The following is a 17,169-nucleotide window of genomic DNA, read 5'->3' on the forward strand; positions in this document are numbered from 1 at the left end:
GAATTCTCTAGTCTATTCTTGGGCCCAGTTTAATTTGAAGAACCTTATCTTCTTAAAGCTCAAAAAGAACATTCAAGAAATGGATTTGTTTTGGGTATCTCTTTCCCTTGGGATGGTAGGATAATCAGAGGGAAAAATGACCATAAAGGAAACAGCAGGACAATCAGAAAAGACAGTCATACACTACAGCCACAGAAAGTTCCCTGCCGTACCATGGTTAATGGGGAAACAAACCCAAAGCCTTGGGCATGTTCCCTTGACACACGGTGCTTCCATCCTGTGGTATCTAACTGGCCTCTCATTGGCAAGGCAGCCATATTAATCGCTGAAAGATGAAGACGGCAAATAAGCAGTTCAAAAAATAAAGAATGAATAGAGGAGCTTCTTTAAGGTGAAACAACAGTAACTTGGACACGCACTGGCTCGCTAATGTGTTTTTCACTAGAATCGCTTTATCTGACCATCTGCTTGGGAGATTCCTAATAAATTACCATTTCAGGCCTCACATTGATAGCTCTCAGAAGTCAAATGGGTAAAACATCTGACTCCCAACTTGTAAGAAGAAGGCAATAGGTAAATGGTTGATGCAAAAGGCTCTGAAAAAATATCATCCCAGCCCACTCCACCCCTGCTCCAAAAAGGCTTCAGAAGGTATATTTTTATAGTCCAGTTACCAAATATTTAAAGAGCACCTACTATACTGAAATTAACTGAGAAACGCTTACATGTCAGGCTGTGCTAAGCACTTTGAATGGACCTTCCCACTCAACTGCCTCCAACACAATTATTACCTCCATATATAGGAGGGAACTGGGGGAGAGATTCCATATCTTTACCCGCCTAAGTAGAGATGTTGGTGTATTCTTTTCTTGGGGCTACCATAATAAATTACCACAACCTTGGTGGCTTTAAACAACAGACATTTACTCTTTCACAGTTCTGGAGCCCAGGAGTCCAAAATCAGGGTGTTGGCAGGGCTGTGCTCCCTGTAAAGGCTTTGGGAAGAGCCCCTCCTTGCTTTCTCCTGCCTCCTAGTGTCTCCAGGTGCTCCTTGGCTTGTGGTGGCTTAACTCTAATGTCTGTCTCTGTTGGGTTTGATTTTGCTTTTTTAGTTTTTAATTTTTTAACTAAATAGTTTACTACAATAACTGTAGTTATTAACACACAATTGGGCATTAATTCTTGAAATGTGGATTTTACATAATAGTATGTTTTAAAAAGTTCACAGGATCTTTGCTGAATATTGAGACTCATGGGTTGTCATTAAAAATGGCTGCAGACCGGGGCGCCTGGGTGGCTCAGTCGGTTGAGTGTCTGACTTCCGCCCAGGTCACGATCCCACGGTTCATGGGTTCGAGCCCCACATTAGGCTCTGTGCTGACGGATCAGAACCTGGAGCCTGCTTCAGATTCTGTGGGTCCCTCTCTCTCTGCTCCTCCCCCACTCTGTCTCTCTGTCTCCCAGAAATAAACATTAAAAAAAAAATGCCTTCAGAGGGTGGCTTGTGTGGCTTAGTTGGTTAAGCATCTGACTTTGGCTTAGGTCATGATCTCACAGTTTGTGGGTTCGAGCCCCACGTTGGGCTCTGTGCTGATAGCTCAGAACCTGAAGCCTGCTTCAGATTCTGTGTTTCCCTCTCTCTCTGCCCCTCCCCCAGTCTCTCAAAAATAAATAAACATTTAAAAAAATTTAAAAAGACAAACACCTATCCCCCTCCCCAGAACAACTGAACGGGAGTCCCAGGGAACAGAGCGCAGGCGTTTATATCTGCCTTTCCCATAATATGGTTGTCTTCTCTGTGTATCTGCCTGTCTCCACTCCCTGGTCTAAAGACACTTGTCATATCGGACCTGGGGCCACCCTCAGCCAGTATGACCTTATCTTAACTAATTATACTTCCAAAGGTCCTATTTCCAAATAAGGTCACATACTGAGGTTCCTAGTGGCCATGAACTTTGGTAAACACTCCACAGCCCGAGACTGGACTGTGTAACTCCAGAGCCCACATCCTGAGCCATGATGCTCTCGTTGCCTCTCGAGGGACCCCCTCTGTTAGGCACAAGGCGATGTCAGAGCATGACATGGCTCCCGTCCCCAAAGACTTACGAACGCAAACAAGGTGATGAAGGAGAAAAAGCACAGCCATGAAGAACCCATGTGGACTTCTGTGTGCCACAGAAACATAGACAATGTAGGCTGGGGGCCTTAAGCACAGGCAGCATATGGACAGGTCTCTCAGGAGGAGAGACCTGAGCCGAGGCTAAGCGGCTACAGCAGGAACAGCATGTTCAAGAGAGAGTGCGTGCACTGGAGGGCCGTGGAAAACGAGGTTGGAGTAAGAATATGTTAGAGAGGCTTCCAAGGTGAGGACAGCAACGTTGATTCATTTTTGAAGTTAAGAAAAAAATGAATAGGGATCAAAATGATAAAATTCAGGCTTACTCCTCTGGCAGAGGAAGGCAGGGTGAGCATGCAGCCAGGAGAAACCATTGAAACTTCTTGACAAAAGAAACAGTGTGCATGTCCATACGAACATACATAGGCATCATGTCTGTAGCATCTCTGTCACACTTAAGCCACTTGCCTTCGAAAGGAAACCAAATATGCAGATGGCCACTCTTCTTTCTTCCCTCCATTAGAAGAGTCCCTATTATTACCAACCTCCCCAAACTCACACACATACACACACACTAGCTTCCCTCCCAACACCCACTTGCACCCCAGCCAAGAGCTGAGTGAAGAGGAAGGTGAGAAAAAGAGAAATAAAAATGCCCGAAGCGACGGCCAGAAGAGAAGGCGGCCAAGACATAAGTCACCTTTGCACCGCTCACAACAGGCTCCCCTCTGCTTGATGGCCAGGGCACAGTCTCTCGACAGCACTGGGCACTTCTCTCTCTTACAGGTCACTTCCTTGTTCTAGGCAAAAAGAGACAAGAGACATTTGAAAGCAACTCCAAACAGAATCCCCAGAAGCCTGACACAGGTTTTCCTAGCCTCCCTCTTCCTATCTTGCCTTCATCTTGGCAAGAGCACTCACGAAAGCAAATAGGATTTCGCTCTCTCTGGAACAGAAATAGTCATCCAGAAACACAGAACTTTTGAGAAGGGCACACGAGAAGGGATGAAAAGTCCCTTCTTCAGAAACCAACGTAACCCAGATAACCGAACAGCGAGAGAAAAGCATTCTCCCGCTCTGTTCTAAGGTTTCTCTTTAGTATACACTATAGGAACGATAATATTTGTGTAAATCATATTTTGCCCATTGGGCTACCTGGGCCAGGACTGCATCGTGAGAACAAAAATATTTGCACACAGCCGTCCAACAATCCTTAATAGTAGAGTGCATTAAAATGCAGCAATCTAAAGTTCCAACTCAAATAATGACAAAGTTGAGTATTGAATCAGCTCAGTTAGAGAAAAAATAATATTCCCCACGCCAAGCAGAGACACAGGCGTCAGTGTTTTATAGCCATGGGACAGCTGCATTATATTAGCACTTATGCTAATGAAGTGTGGTGAGCATTTGCATCTTCGGTTTTATCCTGAAAGGTTAGCTGTTAAAATGTCTCAGAGAAGACCCAAACGTGATGTATATGCCTGTTTATACACAGATCGGATACACGTGCACCAAAAATACAATGTCACAAACCTCAACAAGATTTGAGCTTCAGTAAGTTTCTCCTATATGCTAGGCACTATGGCTTTCATTCCTACTTAACTTCTGCAAGATAAGCATTATTCATATCCCCAGTTGATAAACAAGAAAACTGCTGCTCAGAGAAGGTATATATACATATGACCTGAGGAATCCATTCTTCCCCCCCCCCCCTTTTTGGTGTCTGTTATGTGATAAGGTCCTTCACGGAGCTAACCTCATTTCCTCCCACAATCTGTGGTCCTCATCCTTAGCTGCAAACCAGGACCCTTGTGTGGTTCTTAACAAAGACGGCACTGTCTCCCACCCCCTGAAGCTCCGAGCTGATTGATCTGAGGATGAGACCTGGGTGCTTCCCGAGCTTCCCAGGTAATTCCAACGTGCAGCCACTCTACAGAGCACATTCTTGTTCCCAGTGAGGCTGAGATGGGTTCGGGAGCTGTCAGCAGTCCCTCAAGTGATGGTAGACCTAAAATCTGAACCCAGGTGGCCCAGCTCCCAGCCCTCCAAAGTTCTTTCCCTCCCCCTCTCCTTCATAATGATGGCTGCATCAAGACTCACTGTAGGTCACAGCCCTTCAACTGATTCTCATAATTTTTCTCAAGTTACAAGCAAAATACATAGTATGGTCACAACTCAAATTTAAGAGGTATATTTTAAAATATTAATAGTGTCCCTCCACTACCACTGAAGTCATCATGAGCAATGATCAGGGATATATGCTGCCTGGCATCATTAACAGTGACTTCATTTGGCAAAGTGCAGTTCCCACAAGCCGCGGTTTGATACCGACCCTGCCCCCACCCCCACCCCAAGACTCTGGAAGTGAACACACTTTCTAAGCAGAACTTCTGTTAGCACGGCTTATGCAAACCTGGCTGCAGCTTTAGGGAAGGGCCACTCCCAAGTGCATCTCCTCTCTGGAGGGAAAAGTCCTCAGGCATGGGGAGTTCAAAGCTCTCAGGGCGGTCAGAGTGGGTATGAGACACAATTCAGGGTCTGATAAATGGGAAGACACACACTTTCTTAAATATAGGAATCCTTTGCTAAATTAGAAACCTGGGAGCCAGTCAAAATCCATAACAGGATCCCAAGATTCATAATAAATAGCTTGTAATTACAGTCCAGCACAAAAGTCATTCCAACCAGATGGTTTGTAGCTGCACATCTGGAATTTTTTTGTTGTTCTCTCTCTCTCCCTCTCTCTCTCCCTCCCTCCCTCTCTCTCTCTCTCTCTCTCACACACAAACACACACCCCAAACCTAAACTTTAGCTCTACTTTTACTGCAGGATTTCCCCCATTCTAATGACATTTGGAGTTTTTTCATATTCTACCAAGCCGCCATATCCGATCATTTCCCTGGTGTCTGGTTGACAAGGATATGAAGCACATGCTTAGAATCGCAGGCCCTCGAAGAAAGCAAGAAAAACTACAGAGAATTGCTGGTCAGAGGCTGATTCCTCTGTCTCCTTAATTGAGTCCAGCAGCTACAGAGTAAATTTAAGCACAGGTTAATTAAGACCACTCGCTTTGCTGTCACTGATTTTGCGGCAAGACAAGAACGCTGGGCTGCAGCCGGCGGCTCTGGTGAGAAGCCGCACGCACGAAGCCACGCCTGCAGCAGCCCATCTCTGCTGGCCTCCTCATCCCCATGTGCGCCAAGTGTCCTCTGCCCTGATGCAAGGCCATGGCTCGTTTGGCTCACTTCTTCACTCAAGAAGCCTTTTCTGATGCTGATTCATACTTACCAAACACGTTCCATGTACCGGGCTCTGTGCTAAGAATTTTATATGCATTATTTCACCCCAAAAAATCCACATCACCCCCCATTTTACAGATGAGGAACCAAGGTTAAGAAACCTGCCCAGGGTCACATAAAAGTCAGATTTGGAATGCAAAGAGAGGCTTGTCTGACTCCAAAGGCAAACATTTAAATGTTGCACTTTGCTACTTCCAGGCACTCAGGATACAGACAAGAACAAAACAATGTCCCGGCCCAGAAGCCCCAGGGGAGACTGGTGCCTTCCCAGTCGTTCCACACAAGTGAAGTGAGCTCTCTAACAGGAGCAGGATAACTCCACAGAGCTTTGTCATCACCAACCATGGGAAGGTGTACAAACACCAGCTGTTTTCTGGTAATGAGGACAATTCTAACCATTCTGGATAATCTGATAGGTAGCTGTGCCTATATATCTCTGAAATCTAGACTGGCATCCCCAAACAGACTTCCCAGAGATTCCAGCTTGGGCTTGAATCTCTCCAAATCTAAGCAACAGACACAGTGGTAGAAAAGCACTGCAGGAAAATGTCAGAATGTTCTAAAAAACAGACCTAGCCAGTGTTTAAGAGTAATAAGCCTTATCACATTTTTCATGCTCTGTCTCTGTCTCCTGGTGTTTATCACTTTCTAGGGTCTAGCCTGCCTGTGATTTACCTGTTGTCAAAGGTATCTGCATTACTGCCTCCTTTCCAAAAGACTGAATATATCAAAACCCCAAACATAGCCTCTGGAGGCACATGAAATGAAGTGCCAACATGCAAAAATAGAAGGGGGGGCATAGGGAGTAAAAAAGAAAAAGTCTACATGGCTGGCAACAAAGCTCTATAAGGATGTGAGCCAAACCACAGCTCCAGCCACAGCCAAGTTCAAACAGGATTCCCGCAGCCAGCTTGTTGTGTCTGAAGTCTGCCACTAGATGGTAGCACAGAGTTCCATGGGCTTAGGAATTGGGACCATGAGACCCGGCAGTGGCTCCTGAACATTTTTCAGCGTCTGCTGTTGAGGGAAATGATCTCCCACTGCAGGGGAGTGGTGGTGGGGTTATAGAGAAGATAGCAGATCACCACTGGGAGATTTTCCTGTTTGCTTTCTGCAACTAGAAAAAAATGTTTTTTGAAACGCTTTTGTTCTCTTTCAAGCCAATGTCTTGATTTTTTTTTTTTTTCTCAGATTCTTCCGGGACCAATCCTATTATGAAATATGGAAAGTATTACCTGACCTTTCATTTATATTTTAAAAAATAATAATAAAATAGAAATCTGGAGAGGAAAACACAGCAGTTAATATGATGAGACCGATCAGGGAGAAAGGTCAACAGGCAGATACTCTATTTTTAGACTCTGAAACTGTACCTCAAATATCTTGAAATAAGAATAAAAAACAAAAATACCTGGTGCCCCGCCTGCTGAGACTCTACAGCCATATTAGGAAGCTGGCAGACCACCTGAGTGTCTTCCTAGAAGATGGCATTATTTCCCTTCAGTCCTTGTCTCTTATAAAACCAAACCCTGCCCTTGGGGGCAAACAGCTGTCATGTGGCAAACTACCAAATTCTAAGTGCCAGACCCTTTTGCAGAAAATCAAGAAGGTTGTGAAGTTGTAATACTTTTTTCTGACCAGATGAACAACACTCAATATGTCAATGAAGTCCACAGGCCAGGGAGTATCATAGAGGAGATAAAGAGGCAACTAACAGTGGTTGTCTTTCTTCCATTAGAAGCCCTGAAGACTATCCCTTCCTCCTACGTATGTGCAACCCCCCCCCCCCAACTCTGTCATTGAATCATGGCAGTCTTACTTGAGGAGGAGCTTATAAGACTGTGTTGCCCTCCAGAATCCCCCTACCAAAATGCAAACATCCATGGGAGTGGACCCATATTAACCCTGACTCATCTGTCCGCTTCATCAACAGCTACTGTCAGGGGACGGATGCCCAGCAGGACAACTCTGACAAGTAAAGACACAGTGTAGTTCTAGAGCAGCCAAACTGAAGACTTGATATGTGTGCCATGGTACGCGGTGCCGTTGGAGCGAGGAGTCATGCTACAAGCTTCCTCTCTATTCTCCAGAAACCTACAGTGTTGGAGGAAACAAGACGTCACACGTTAGCAGATCGCACCAAACCTGCAGTGCAGCTTCTGGCACCAAGCGGGAATGTCACCTTGACTCAAAAGCCATCGTGGGCGGTGAGCACAGATAGGACACTTTGACCCCGAATCAAATTATTTTTCTCTGTGAGAAAAATGGTGTTTTGTTTTGTTTTTTCTCAATGGTGTTTCACTACTTGAGAGTCTCAAGATTGATCACAGAGGAATTTGTTTTTAGGATTACAAATATCTTGTGTCAAGTTTCCCAAGGAGGAAGGTGATCCGACATCAGCACATGTATTCTCCGTGGAATTTCTAGTCTCCCCATGCATGAAGTTAAAGAGGTCAACTTTTCCTTGAAGTCCCCCGTTGTAACTCAAATCCAGCCCCAAAAGAGCCGAAGGGAACTTTATGGTACCTTTGAACACAGGTCACAATTTCTCCTAGGCGATATTATAAAACTTCTCATAAACAGAAGAATAATACTTCAAGTTTACATAGCACTTTTCTTCTAAAGTGCTCAGCAGACATTATTTCATTAATCCTCACAGGTTTCTTAAGATTTGCAGATGGGGGAATGGTACACAATGAAGTTAAGTGTCTCAGGTCCCTCAAAGAGCTAGCGAGCAGTGGACCTGGGAACACAACCTGGTTCCCAGGCCTGGATTAAGGGGCCAGCCAAGGAGGTTAGTTGCTAAGGCACAGCATTAAAATTTATGGGTGTATCATATTAGAATTAGGTTAGCTCCTACATGACTGTTGAGATTCTAGGAATAGATTAGTACGTAGCTGAGCTAGTCTGGAAATCTTCCAGAAAGAGGCCACCTGGGCCCAACACACAAGGTCTCCGGCCCTTTTATAAGGTAACCTGTCAAAGGCGCCGTGCAAGGGCTGGACCGGGACTTGGGCAAACAGACTGGCTGCATAATGGCATGGTTCTAGAATTCAGAGATACAGGCAAAGGCTGAAAGAAAAGACCCAGAGTGGGCAGGTTCCATTGCTTGTCAGTGGGTTTGACAAATGGGACATAAAATACAGTGATTCTCTGGAACATACGGTCAGGGGAAATCCTTTCCAAGGGAGCATGAGCGCTCATAGAGGAGCCAACACAAGCCTGTACCTGCTCCAGCCTGTCTCCTTCGGACAAAATCTGTTCTTGATCTCTGAGACAATAATCACCGGGCGGGTGGGGGGAACTGAGATAGTTCAGTGGTTGCCAGTGGCAATATTAAATTTGATTGATGATTTATTGTTTTAATTAAGCTTTTACTTGCTCGTCCTTTATTACTGATAGTACAATTGACTTCCCCATAATTCTTGCACAGAATGAGCTGGAGAAAAAAAAGGGGTGGGGGAAATTTGGTCCACTACAAAGCTTTAGTTACAAGTATGAGTCTCTGAGCCATATCTCTCAGCTCAATGAAAATAGGAAGAAAAAAAAATGGAAAGAGAGAAAAAATTAACAAAACCATTTCAAAGGTGAGGAAAGGGCGATTAGTAAGGAAAATGACTCAAACTTCCCAGGCAAGAGAATGTTTCCCAAGATCTCTTTTCTTCCCCAATTGAGTGAGGTCAGTACAAGAGGTGGGAGGTGTCTGAGGTTACAGTAGGAAAGGTGGCAGGTGTCAATGGCCCTTGCTTTTAATGTAAATTAGCATTTTCAGACCTTTCTGAACCCCCAACCTCCACCACTCTTTGCAAATTCCTTTAATAGCCAAAGCAAGAGAGAGAGAGAGAGAGAGAGAGAGAGAGAGAGCGCGCCGATCCATTGCTAACCAAACAATGAAGTGGCATATAGTTTTCCAGGCAGGGGGCTGATTAAGAGGACCTGGCATTTATAGAAAATCTATTATTTGCCAGACTGTGCTGAGCATGTTTTGTGTATTATATCCTTTTTAACCTTTGCAACAAGTCTCAGGAAGGTACCAATTTACCCCTATTGTTTTCGATAAGAAAACTGAGGCACAGAGAGTTTTAAGGGCTTCCCTGGGTTTACACAGCTAGTCAGGGCAGAGATTCAAAGCCAGGACTCACCGATAGCGGTGTTGGTGATTAAATCACAATGCTACACAATTTGGTTCAAAGGCTAAGATGAGCCATCTCTCCCTTGTAGCTAGGAATTTAAATGTTTGCCTTTGTTAAGCACTCCTCATTTTCAGACCATTATAAACCTTAGTGGTTTATGGTTTCATTTTGAACACATGAATAAAAATAGTGCATTTTAAGATAGACAGATTAAGTCTCTGGCTTAAAACTCAGAACAAGCCTCAATTTCTGAAAGCCTGGTCATTTGCAAAACAGATCAGAACCTGGATCCTTAGCCTCCGAGCCCTGTCATTGCTTCCTCAATTTGAGCAGGAGGGTGTCTCTCCGGGAGGCTGGTAGCACCCGGAGGCCACACTTTTGGAGTCTTAAGGTAAAAATCCCTTGCAAGAACATATTTTTGGAGACTTAATGTGCAAGCAAGCATCTTGCAAGGACAACACAATTCACTGCACTACATCTGGGAGTGTTATTCTTTCTTCCTCCTGTCTAGGCTCAGCGAGCCTTTCCCCTGGAGACCTGGACCCTGGCAAATGCGGCCTTCCCCGGCCCTGCGAACAGTGCAAACTCTGAACAAAGCTGCCCTTGAAACTCAGCCATTTAAAAGACTTTATGAAGCCCACCGGGGCCCCCCGATTATTTTGCAACAAGTCATATCCCATGAAGAAATTCACTTCTCTGCAACACAAAACAGAGGGAGATTAAAGAAAAAGGCAGGAGGGGTAAGGGGGAGCTGGAGAAAAGAAGTAAGGCCCCCTGCTGTTCTGTCTGGCCAGAATCGTGTCTTTTAGTACCCATATCCTCTACAAAGACGATGTTCTGATGATATATGGCCCTAATACATCACTAAGTGACAGTGCTCTCCTGATATTGTACCTTGAAAATATGACACGTGCCAGAAGAAGCAACGGGGGATTAATAAGGAGGCCTTTTATATTTAACTTACCTAACATTTCAATTCTTTTTTAATGGGCTTTCGTTTGTTGGAAGGGATTGTTTTGGGTTCTATGCTGTTTAAGGATTTAGGTCTGGTGTTGTTGTTTTATTCTTTTTTCTTTCTTTTTTCTTTTTTTTTTTTTTTCTCCTTTCCAAGAAACTCTCAGAACAAAGAAACACAGGCCATTAGAATGTCCCGGCTACTCAAGCACAACTGTGATTTAAAACAGGGCAGTGTCAGACAGCTCCTCATTCTGTTTAATCATATTTTGAAATAGAACCAAAACATTAGAGATGGCAGAACACAAAAGAAATAACCACCAAATAAAAATAGTAGCCCAAAGAAAGTAGCACTGCCTGGTTTTTATTACACCGTACGTCTTATAAGCGAGGGTCTGCGGGTAGCACCACGTTCATGGAACCATAATGGATAGGACACAAAGCAGCCGGCGACCTCGCACATCGGACCCTGCCACAGGCGCGGCTCTGACAACTCCAGCCCTCAGAAGCAGAAGGGAAAACCAGAAGATAGGCTGGTCCCCTTTTGCCAGGAGATGGGAGCCAAATATGTGAAGCGAGAGGAATAAATGTGGGCATCCTTCCTTAATTTTGCCCAAATTCTCAAGCCCGCTCCTCTCTCCTCCCCAGCCAACCAAAAGGGAATCAAACAGCTGGGACGTGGGATGGGGCCGGTGATACAGAGGAAATGTCTACAGATTCCGGACCAGGGGTGAGAGGGGGTGAAGTCCTTCAAAGTAACGCAGCCTCCAGCACAAGCGGTCCAGCTGTCTCTCCCAGCACCTTTGATGATTTTACTTTGCTGTGCGCCCTTCAGCACAAGAAGAATAATGAATCTGTTTCCTCCTCCACCCAAAAAGAAAACAAAGAAGAAAGGGGAGATGAAATTCTCTGAACATTTGTATGCATTTCTGGTGAGTTCTTTTACTCTCCAGATGATGGAAGGCCAAGTCCAACCACCAGCGACATCTATGACACTGAGGGCACAAGCCGGGGTTCCTCCTCTCTGGGCAATGGCGTGGAGGCTGCCCACTAGTTTGGCGGGAGTATTGGAGAGACTGAGGAGTGAAGGAGCTAAACATAATAATAAAGTTGGAGCACCTCCCACAGGAAAGGTTGCGATGTGACGTCCAGGAAGGATGCGTGGAGAGATGATCGTGGCAGTGCCTCTTCTGACCCACCACCATGTACAAACCAGGCTCTCTGGCTAGACAAAGAGGCTGAGAGGTCAACGGACCCTGTCAATTACGCACATAGAGGATTCTCTGCCAAGAATGCAAACGTCCAAAGCGTAGAGATGGAGTGTCTTAGATCCCATTGGTGTCCTGCCGGGATGGTGGGAGGTGGCAGACCACCTCCTCTTGGGGCCAGCCCTGAAAGGTGTCCCCCTCGTCAGCACATGCCACTTCCTGCATCTTCCACAGTGGGTGGGACTCACCAGGTCCTCACATGCCCCCTCATTCCTGTGGGTCAACAACGAGCCACGGAGCAGATTTTTCACAGAACAGAACAGAAGAGTTTTCTCAGGTTGCCCGTGAAAGCTTGCGCACTGTTGGGAGCTACAAAAATACCTGCTCTTGACAAGTAAATGGAGCTGACATCACAGGGAACACAGGCAGGGTGGAGGGGCTGCTCGCAGTCCATCTGTCATCTTGACAAAGTAACTTTCTGGTCACTAGTGAGACACTTTTAAAGACATCTGCACAATTGACCCTGACCACCAGCAATCACAGAGGCTTTCAAAGGGACCCCTGGGATGGCAGGCTGTAGAGCTGATTCCTACTGTCCTCCCTCTGAATAACGGTAAAGGCAGTGTGAGGCATTAGATGCTGGAAAGATCCCTGCTCCCGGATCGTCTTCCCATCCATACTGACTGCAGACAGGGTCCAGTTAGCCTGAGGAGCATCAGGCAGGAGAGCAAGGGGAAGCAGGGGCCCTCTAGCTGGCTGAAACTGGAAAAGCCAGCTCCAGACTTCCCATATGAAGGCAATTCTGTGAGGTAGGGTTGGTCTGACTCATTCACCAGGGCCATTAGCAACATGTTCCCTTCACCAAGACTTTCCCAAGGGCCACATGCAGATGTCAGAAAGCACTGAAGAAGCCACAGATTTATTTCATAGGTTTAGAATGTAATTTTAATCCACGAGCTTTCATTTTCAAACTCATCAAACAATCAACAAATGTAAATTTTGTATATAATCCATATCAGATTAAGGTGTTACAAAGAAATGACTAGGTACCCACCAGACATTACATAAACTTGCTGCTAAAGGGATTCACCACATGTGCCCTTTTTACTGTTTGTTTTTATTTTTGAGAGAGAGAAAGAACAAGCAGGGAGGGGCAGAGAGAGAGAGAGAGACAGAGACAGAGACAGAGACAGAGAATCCAAAGCAGGCTACGTGCTGTCAGCACAGAGCCCGACGCGGGGCTTGAACTCACAAACCATGAGATCGTGACCTGAGCCGAAGTTGGAAGCTTAACCGACTGAACCACCCAGGTGCCCCATGACCCATTTTTAAAAACAAAGGGCCAACCCTGATTATTACCCTTAATAGTTGATTTTTAAAAGAGTTTCACCATAAAACAGCTTATTGAAGTCTTTAACATCTAAAATAAGATAAAACTGTCAGCAGAAAACAAATGGCCTTTAGGAAATGTGACATCTTTGTTATAAGCCTGGGTTTTTCTGTGGGTTAAACATTTGCACTGCAGAAGTCAAAACTATCTGACTAAAAATCTGTGAGTCTGGTTAATAAATATTTTTTGAGCCCCTGCTGTCATCCAGGCACTGTGCCAGGTTTTGCTGGGAACAGAAAATATGAATCAGATACATCTTCTGCCCTAGAAGAGCTTACAGTCCAAGAGGGAGAGGGACCAGAGCATGAACACAGCAAAAGCACCTCATATGTTGCAACACGAGTGGCCCATGGTGCTGTTCATGAGTTCAGAGGAGGCAAAGGTCAGTTTCAACCAAAGTCCACTGCCACAATCTCCCTGAGATCATCCAACTCATCTTGGTTCCTTAGCTACTATGTGGGCCACTGAAGGAGACTAAAAAGTTTTGTTACACAGTTATCTCACTGAGACAGAATTTGACCGACATATGTCAGCACCTTGGGATGTGACAACCCACAAAAGGAATCTCCTTTGACGAGGACATCCCAGCACACTCCAACTTACGTGCAGCAACATGGCTTAGCATTGTGAGCCCTGGAACTTTCTGTTTTATGCATATCATGGGAAAATATTGTGTGCCACATTATTCTTGCTCTAGGAAATTTTAAGATTTAACACACTTTGCTGGTCTTGCATCTATAAAATGTTTTAGGCAAAATGTAAAATACCAACATATTGAATTTTGATTTAAATACCGAAACCAATACTTACAATGCTACCAAGTATAAGCAGTAATATATATTTTAAAAAATAGTTTTCTATAGGAAAAATTTTGTTTTATAATTATCATTGCTTATTATATATATCTTACTCTGATTATGTTATTGTTCATGGGACACAACTTTCCATCTTTTGGTGTATTTGTACAATTTCCTTCTATCAGATTTGATACACAATGTAATGTGAACTCTGAAAAAGGCAAGTTATCATACAGAAAAAGCAGATTTACAGTAGAAATCAAATTTCATAATTTAATTTTGGTGGTTGGAATTAGCTAGATCTTCAAATTATTGAATCAAAAAATTAAACACAAATAGCAGATACTCATTTATCCGACAGATAAGCACTGTCCCGGGCCAGCACTGTCTCAGGCCCTGGGGGTACAGCGTGAAGGGCAGAGCCCACATCCTCACGGGCGCTGATATTCTAATTGGGAGACATACAGGAAGCAAATATCTGCCTGATAACAGGCACTGACAAGGACTTTGGAAACAATGAAGCAGGACAAGGGCCCAGAAGGACGATGTGTACTGGGGAGAGAAAGACCCTCGATAAGGGAACATTTTTACTCAGAGACCAGAGTGAGGGGATGAGAATACGTAATATATTGGATAAGTGTGTTCCAGAGAGAACAAATACCCTTGCTGAGGGGGTGCTGGGTATCACGTGTGCTAGCCAAGGATGGCTCTGATGGGGAGAGAAGGCCAGAGGCGGCATCAGGAGCCAGATCATGTAGGGCCTCGCAGACCACAGTTATATTTCAGACTGTGTTGTGAGTGAGATGAGAACGACCGGAGGGATTTTCATAAATAAGTGAAATAATTGGATATGTACTTTTAAATGGTCACTGGTTGATAATATATTGTCCAGAGGCAAAAATGATCGTGGAGGTAGTCAGAAATTCTCAGATATATTTTCAAGGATTTGCTGTCAAGATTTGCTAATAGACTGCACATAGGCTGGAAGAGAAAGAAGAATCAAAACCCCCAGGGCTGACGGCCTGAGAAAATGCAGCAATGTAGCAGACCCTGCTGGCTGGAAAAGACTAGATTTGGGGGACAGGTGGGAGAAAGATCTCTGTCTGGGCCATTTTAACTTGGAGATGTTTCCGGGACATCCATGTGCACACTTGGATAGGAGTCTGCACTTGAAGGGTGAGAGAGCTGGGACCATAAATGTGGGAACTTCCAGCGTATGGATGGGTTTTAAGCCATGAATCTCTATGAAGTCACCTAGAAAAAAATGTAAACAGAGAAAGTATCTTGATTGGATCTTGGGGCCCTCCAATTTCTAATGTTTAAGAAGAGATGAAAGGCCCAGCAAAAACAAAAAAGCGCTAAGAAAGAATAGCCAAAGAAACAAAATTCTTATAAATGCATCATACAAGCGCTAAGAGAATACTATACGCCTAAGTGTTACTTACACACACACACACACACACACACCTGTACAAAATCACTGGCTCAAATGATCACATTAATCTAGTGACCACCAGAGGTCACCTTCTCTCAGCACCTGCCACCATGCCAGATACCTAGGGACCCAGAAACTTCAGGATGGAACTGTCTCTGTCAGTTGAGGCTCACAGAGATGTTGTCTTGGCCACTGCTGGGCGCTCCTTGCCCCTATTGCTAATAAACAGCGTGCCTGCCAAGCTACATCGCTGAGGGAATAGATGCAGTTTAGGAAAATTCTGACTCGCTAGAAGAGCCGAGAATGCCAGGGGAAAATTCTAGGACCAATATCCCCAACCAACAAGGCTCAGACCCACCAGAGCCTAGTAACCAAAGGCTGGTTGAGTATTAAGGAAGAGTGCAGGAGGCAGAGAATATTAACCCTTAGGAGTAATGGAAAGAAAAAGGGGGGAATCCTTTATTTAGAATTTTCCTTCTTGGTTATACTAAGACCTAGAGCCAAAACCCTGAGATGTATAGAGTCCACAGTCAGACCCTGCTTTCAATTTCTGATCCCAGCAAATGTGGCTCTAAGCTGAGAGGGTGATCTCATCTACAGCAGGGTAACTAGGATAGAGGGATCTAGGGAAGAGGCCTGCACTCACAGGCAGCCACTGGCCAAGAAACAGGGAAGCCAACACCCCACAACCACTTTGGGGCTCACTCTGGAAGTAAGCAAGAGGCAGAGAGGCCAGCGGAGAAGCTAGAGCTAAAGATATGTTGCAACTTTGGGATGTGTACTCCTCTCTGTCCTTTCAACAAAGAATTTCCTTCCCACATATTGGAAGGCTGTTAAAGTTCCCCTGGGCATTCTCTCCACCAGGCCAAATTGTATCAGCCCATCACCATTAGCGGAAAATATTTACTCAACTCCCACCTGGGCACTCGGCACTGCTCTAAGCTAGCCCTTTCGTTCTTCCTAGCTATCCTTTTCTTGACTCCTTAATCCTTATAGCAAATGGCCTACCTTCTGGCCTTCCACCGGCCCTTCCAACTCCACCTATGCCAGAGAGCTCCCCACTGGACACTCCATCCCTCAGATGTTTGGCCGCCATGGTGTTGAGTGTAGGAGGAACAACCACCCCACTGTAATTTTCTTTGTACATTTCATTATCAGGCTGAAACCAAGAATTAGAAACTGAAACTGAGAAAAACAAGGCAGAAAACTTGAGGAGTGGTGACATCATGGAAATGCTGAGCTAATAACAGAGAGAGAAAATAACATGGTAAAAAATAATAAAGATGGAGATGATAAAGGTGAAACCCTGGAACAATGGAATGTCAGGCCAATTTAAAAAGAAAAAAAAATTTTTAAGGATTCCCATTAAAAGTATGGGAAATAGTTTAGCAACATGACCAGAATGTGAAGGCAACATCTTGACTTTACATTCTCCCTGATTAAGGAAAGGAAAATGTGGGCAGAAATGGAGTGGCATAAAGAGAGAGAAAAGAACTAAAATTTCCCAGAATAGTTCTGTTCTGGATGAGGAAGGTACCTGCTGGATGGAAATTGTTAGCAGAAGGAAACAGCTTCTATTATGGAGGTTTGGGAATGGAAGGGCTGGGGCGTCTCTAAACCCCACCTCACCTGGCCCTCAGCTCTTTATCGATTGCCTGTTTCCTCCAGATGCTGCAGGATTCCAGCAAATCAGTCCGAAAACCCTGGCTGTTTTGTCAAATTGCTACATCTAGTTGGCTCATGTTGAAGAAGCAACAAACATACGTCACATCAGCTTCTTCGTGCAGCTGCTGCCCATCACAGAGAGACCACAGAAAACAGAGTGTGTCCCTGTGA

The 17,169-nt window shown here is 44.8% G+C and overlaps 1 protein-coding gene across 4 annotated transcripts in view; it reads right to left on the bottom strand.

Annotated features, from left to right (window-relative positions):
• BMPER (BMP binding endothelial regulator) overlaps positions 1 to 17,169 on the bottom strand; it is a 250,671-nt gene that overhangs the window by 214,582 nt on the left and 18,920 nt on the right. For all 4 annotated transcript variants that reach the window (XM_027075245.2, XM_053218245.1, XM_015065034.3 and 1 more), the window contains exon 3: positions 2,817 to 2,916. In XM_027075245.2, coding sequence (XP_026931046.1) covers positions 2,817 to 2,916 — 100 coding nt within the window. The remainder of the gene's footprint in view (positions 1 to 2,816; positions 2,917 to 17,169) is intronic.

The sequence above is a fragment of the Acinonyx jubatus genome, chromosome A2, assembly GCF_027475565.1.
Source record: "Acinonyx jubatus isolate Ajub_Pintada_27869175 chromosome A2, VMU_Ajub_asm_v1.0, whole genome shotgun sequence".
Lineage (NCBI taxonomy): Eukaryota > Metazoa > Chordata > Mammalia > Carnivora > Felidae > Acinonyx > Acinonyx jubatus.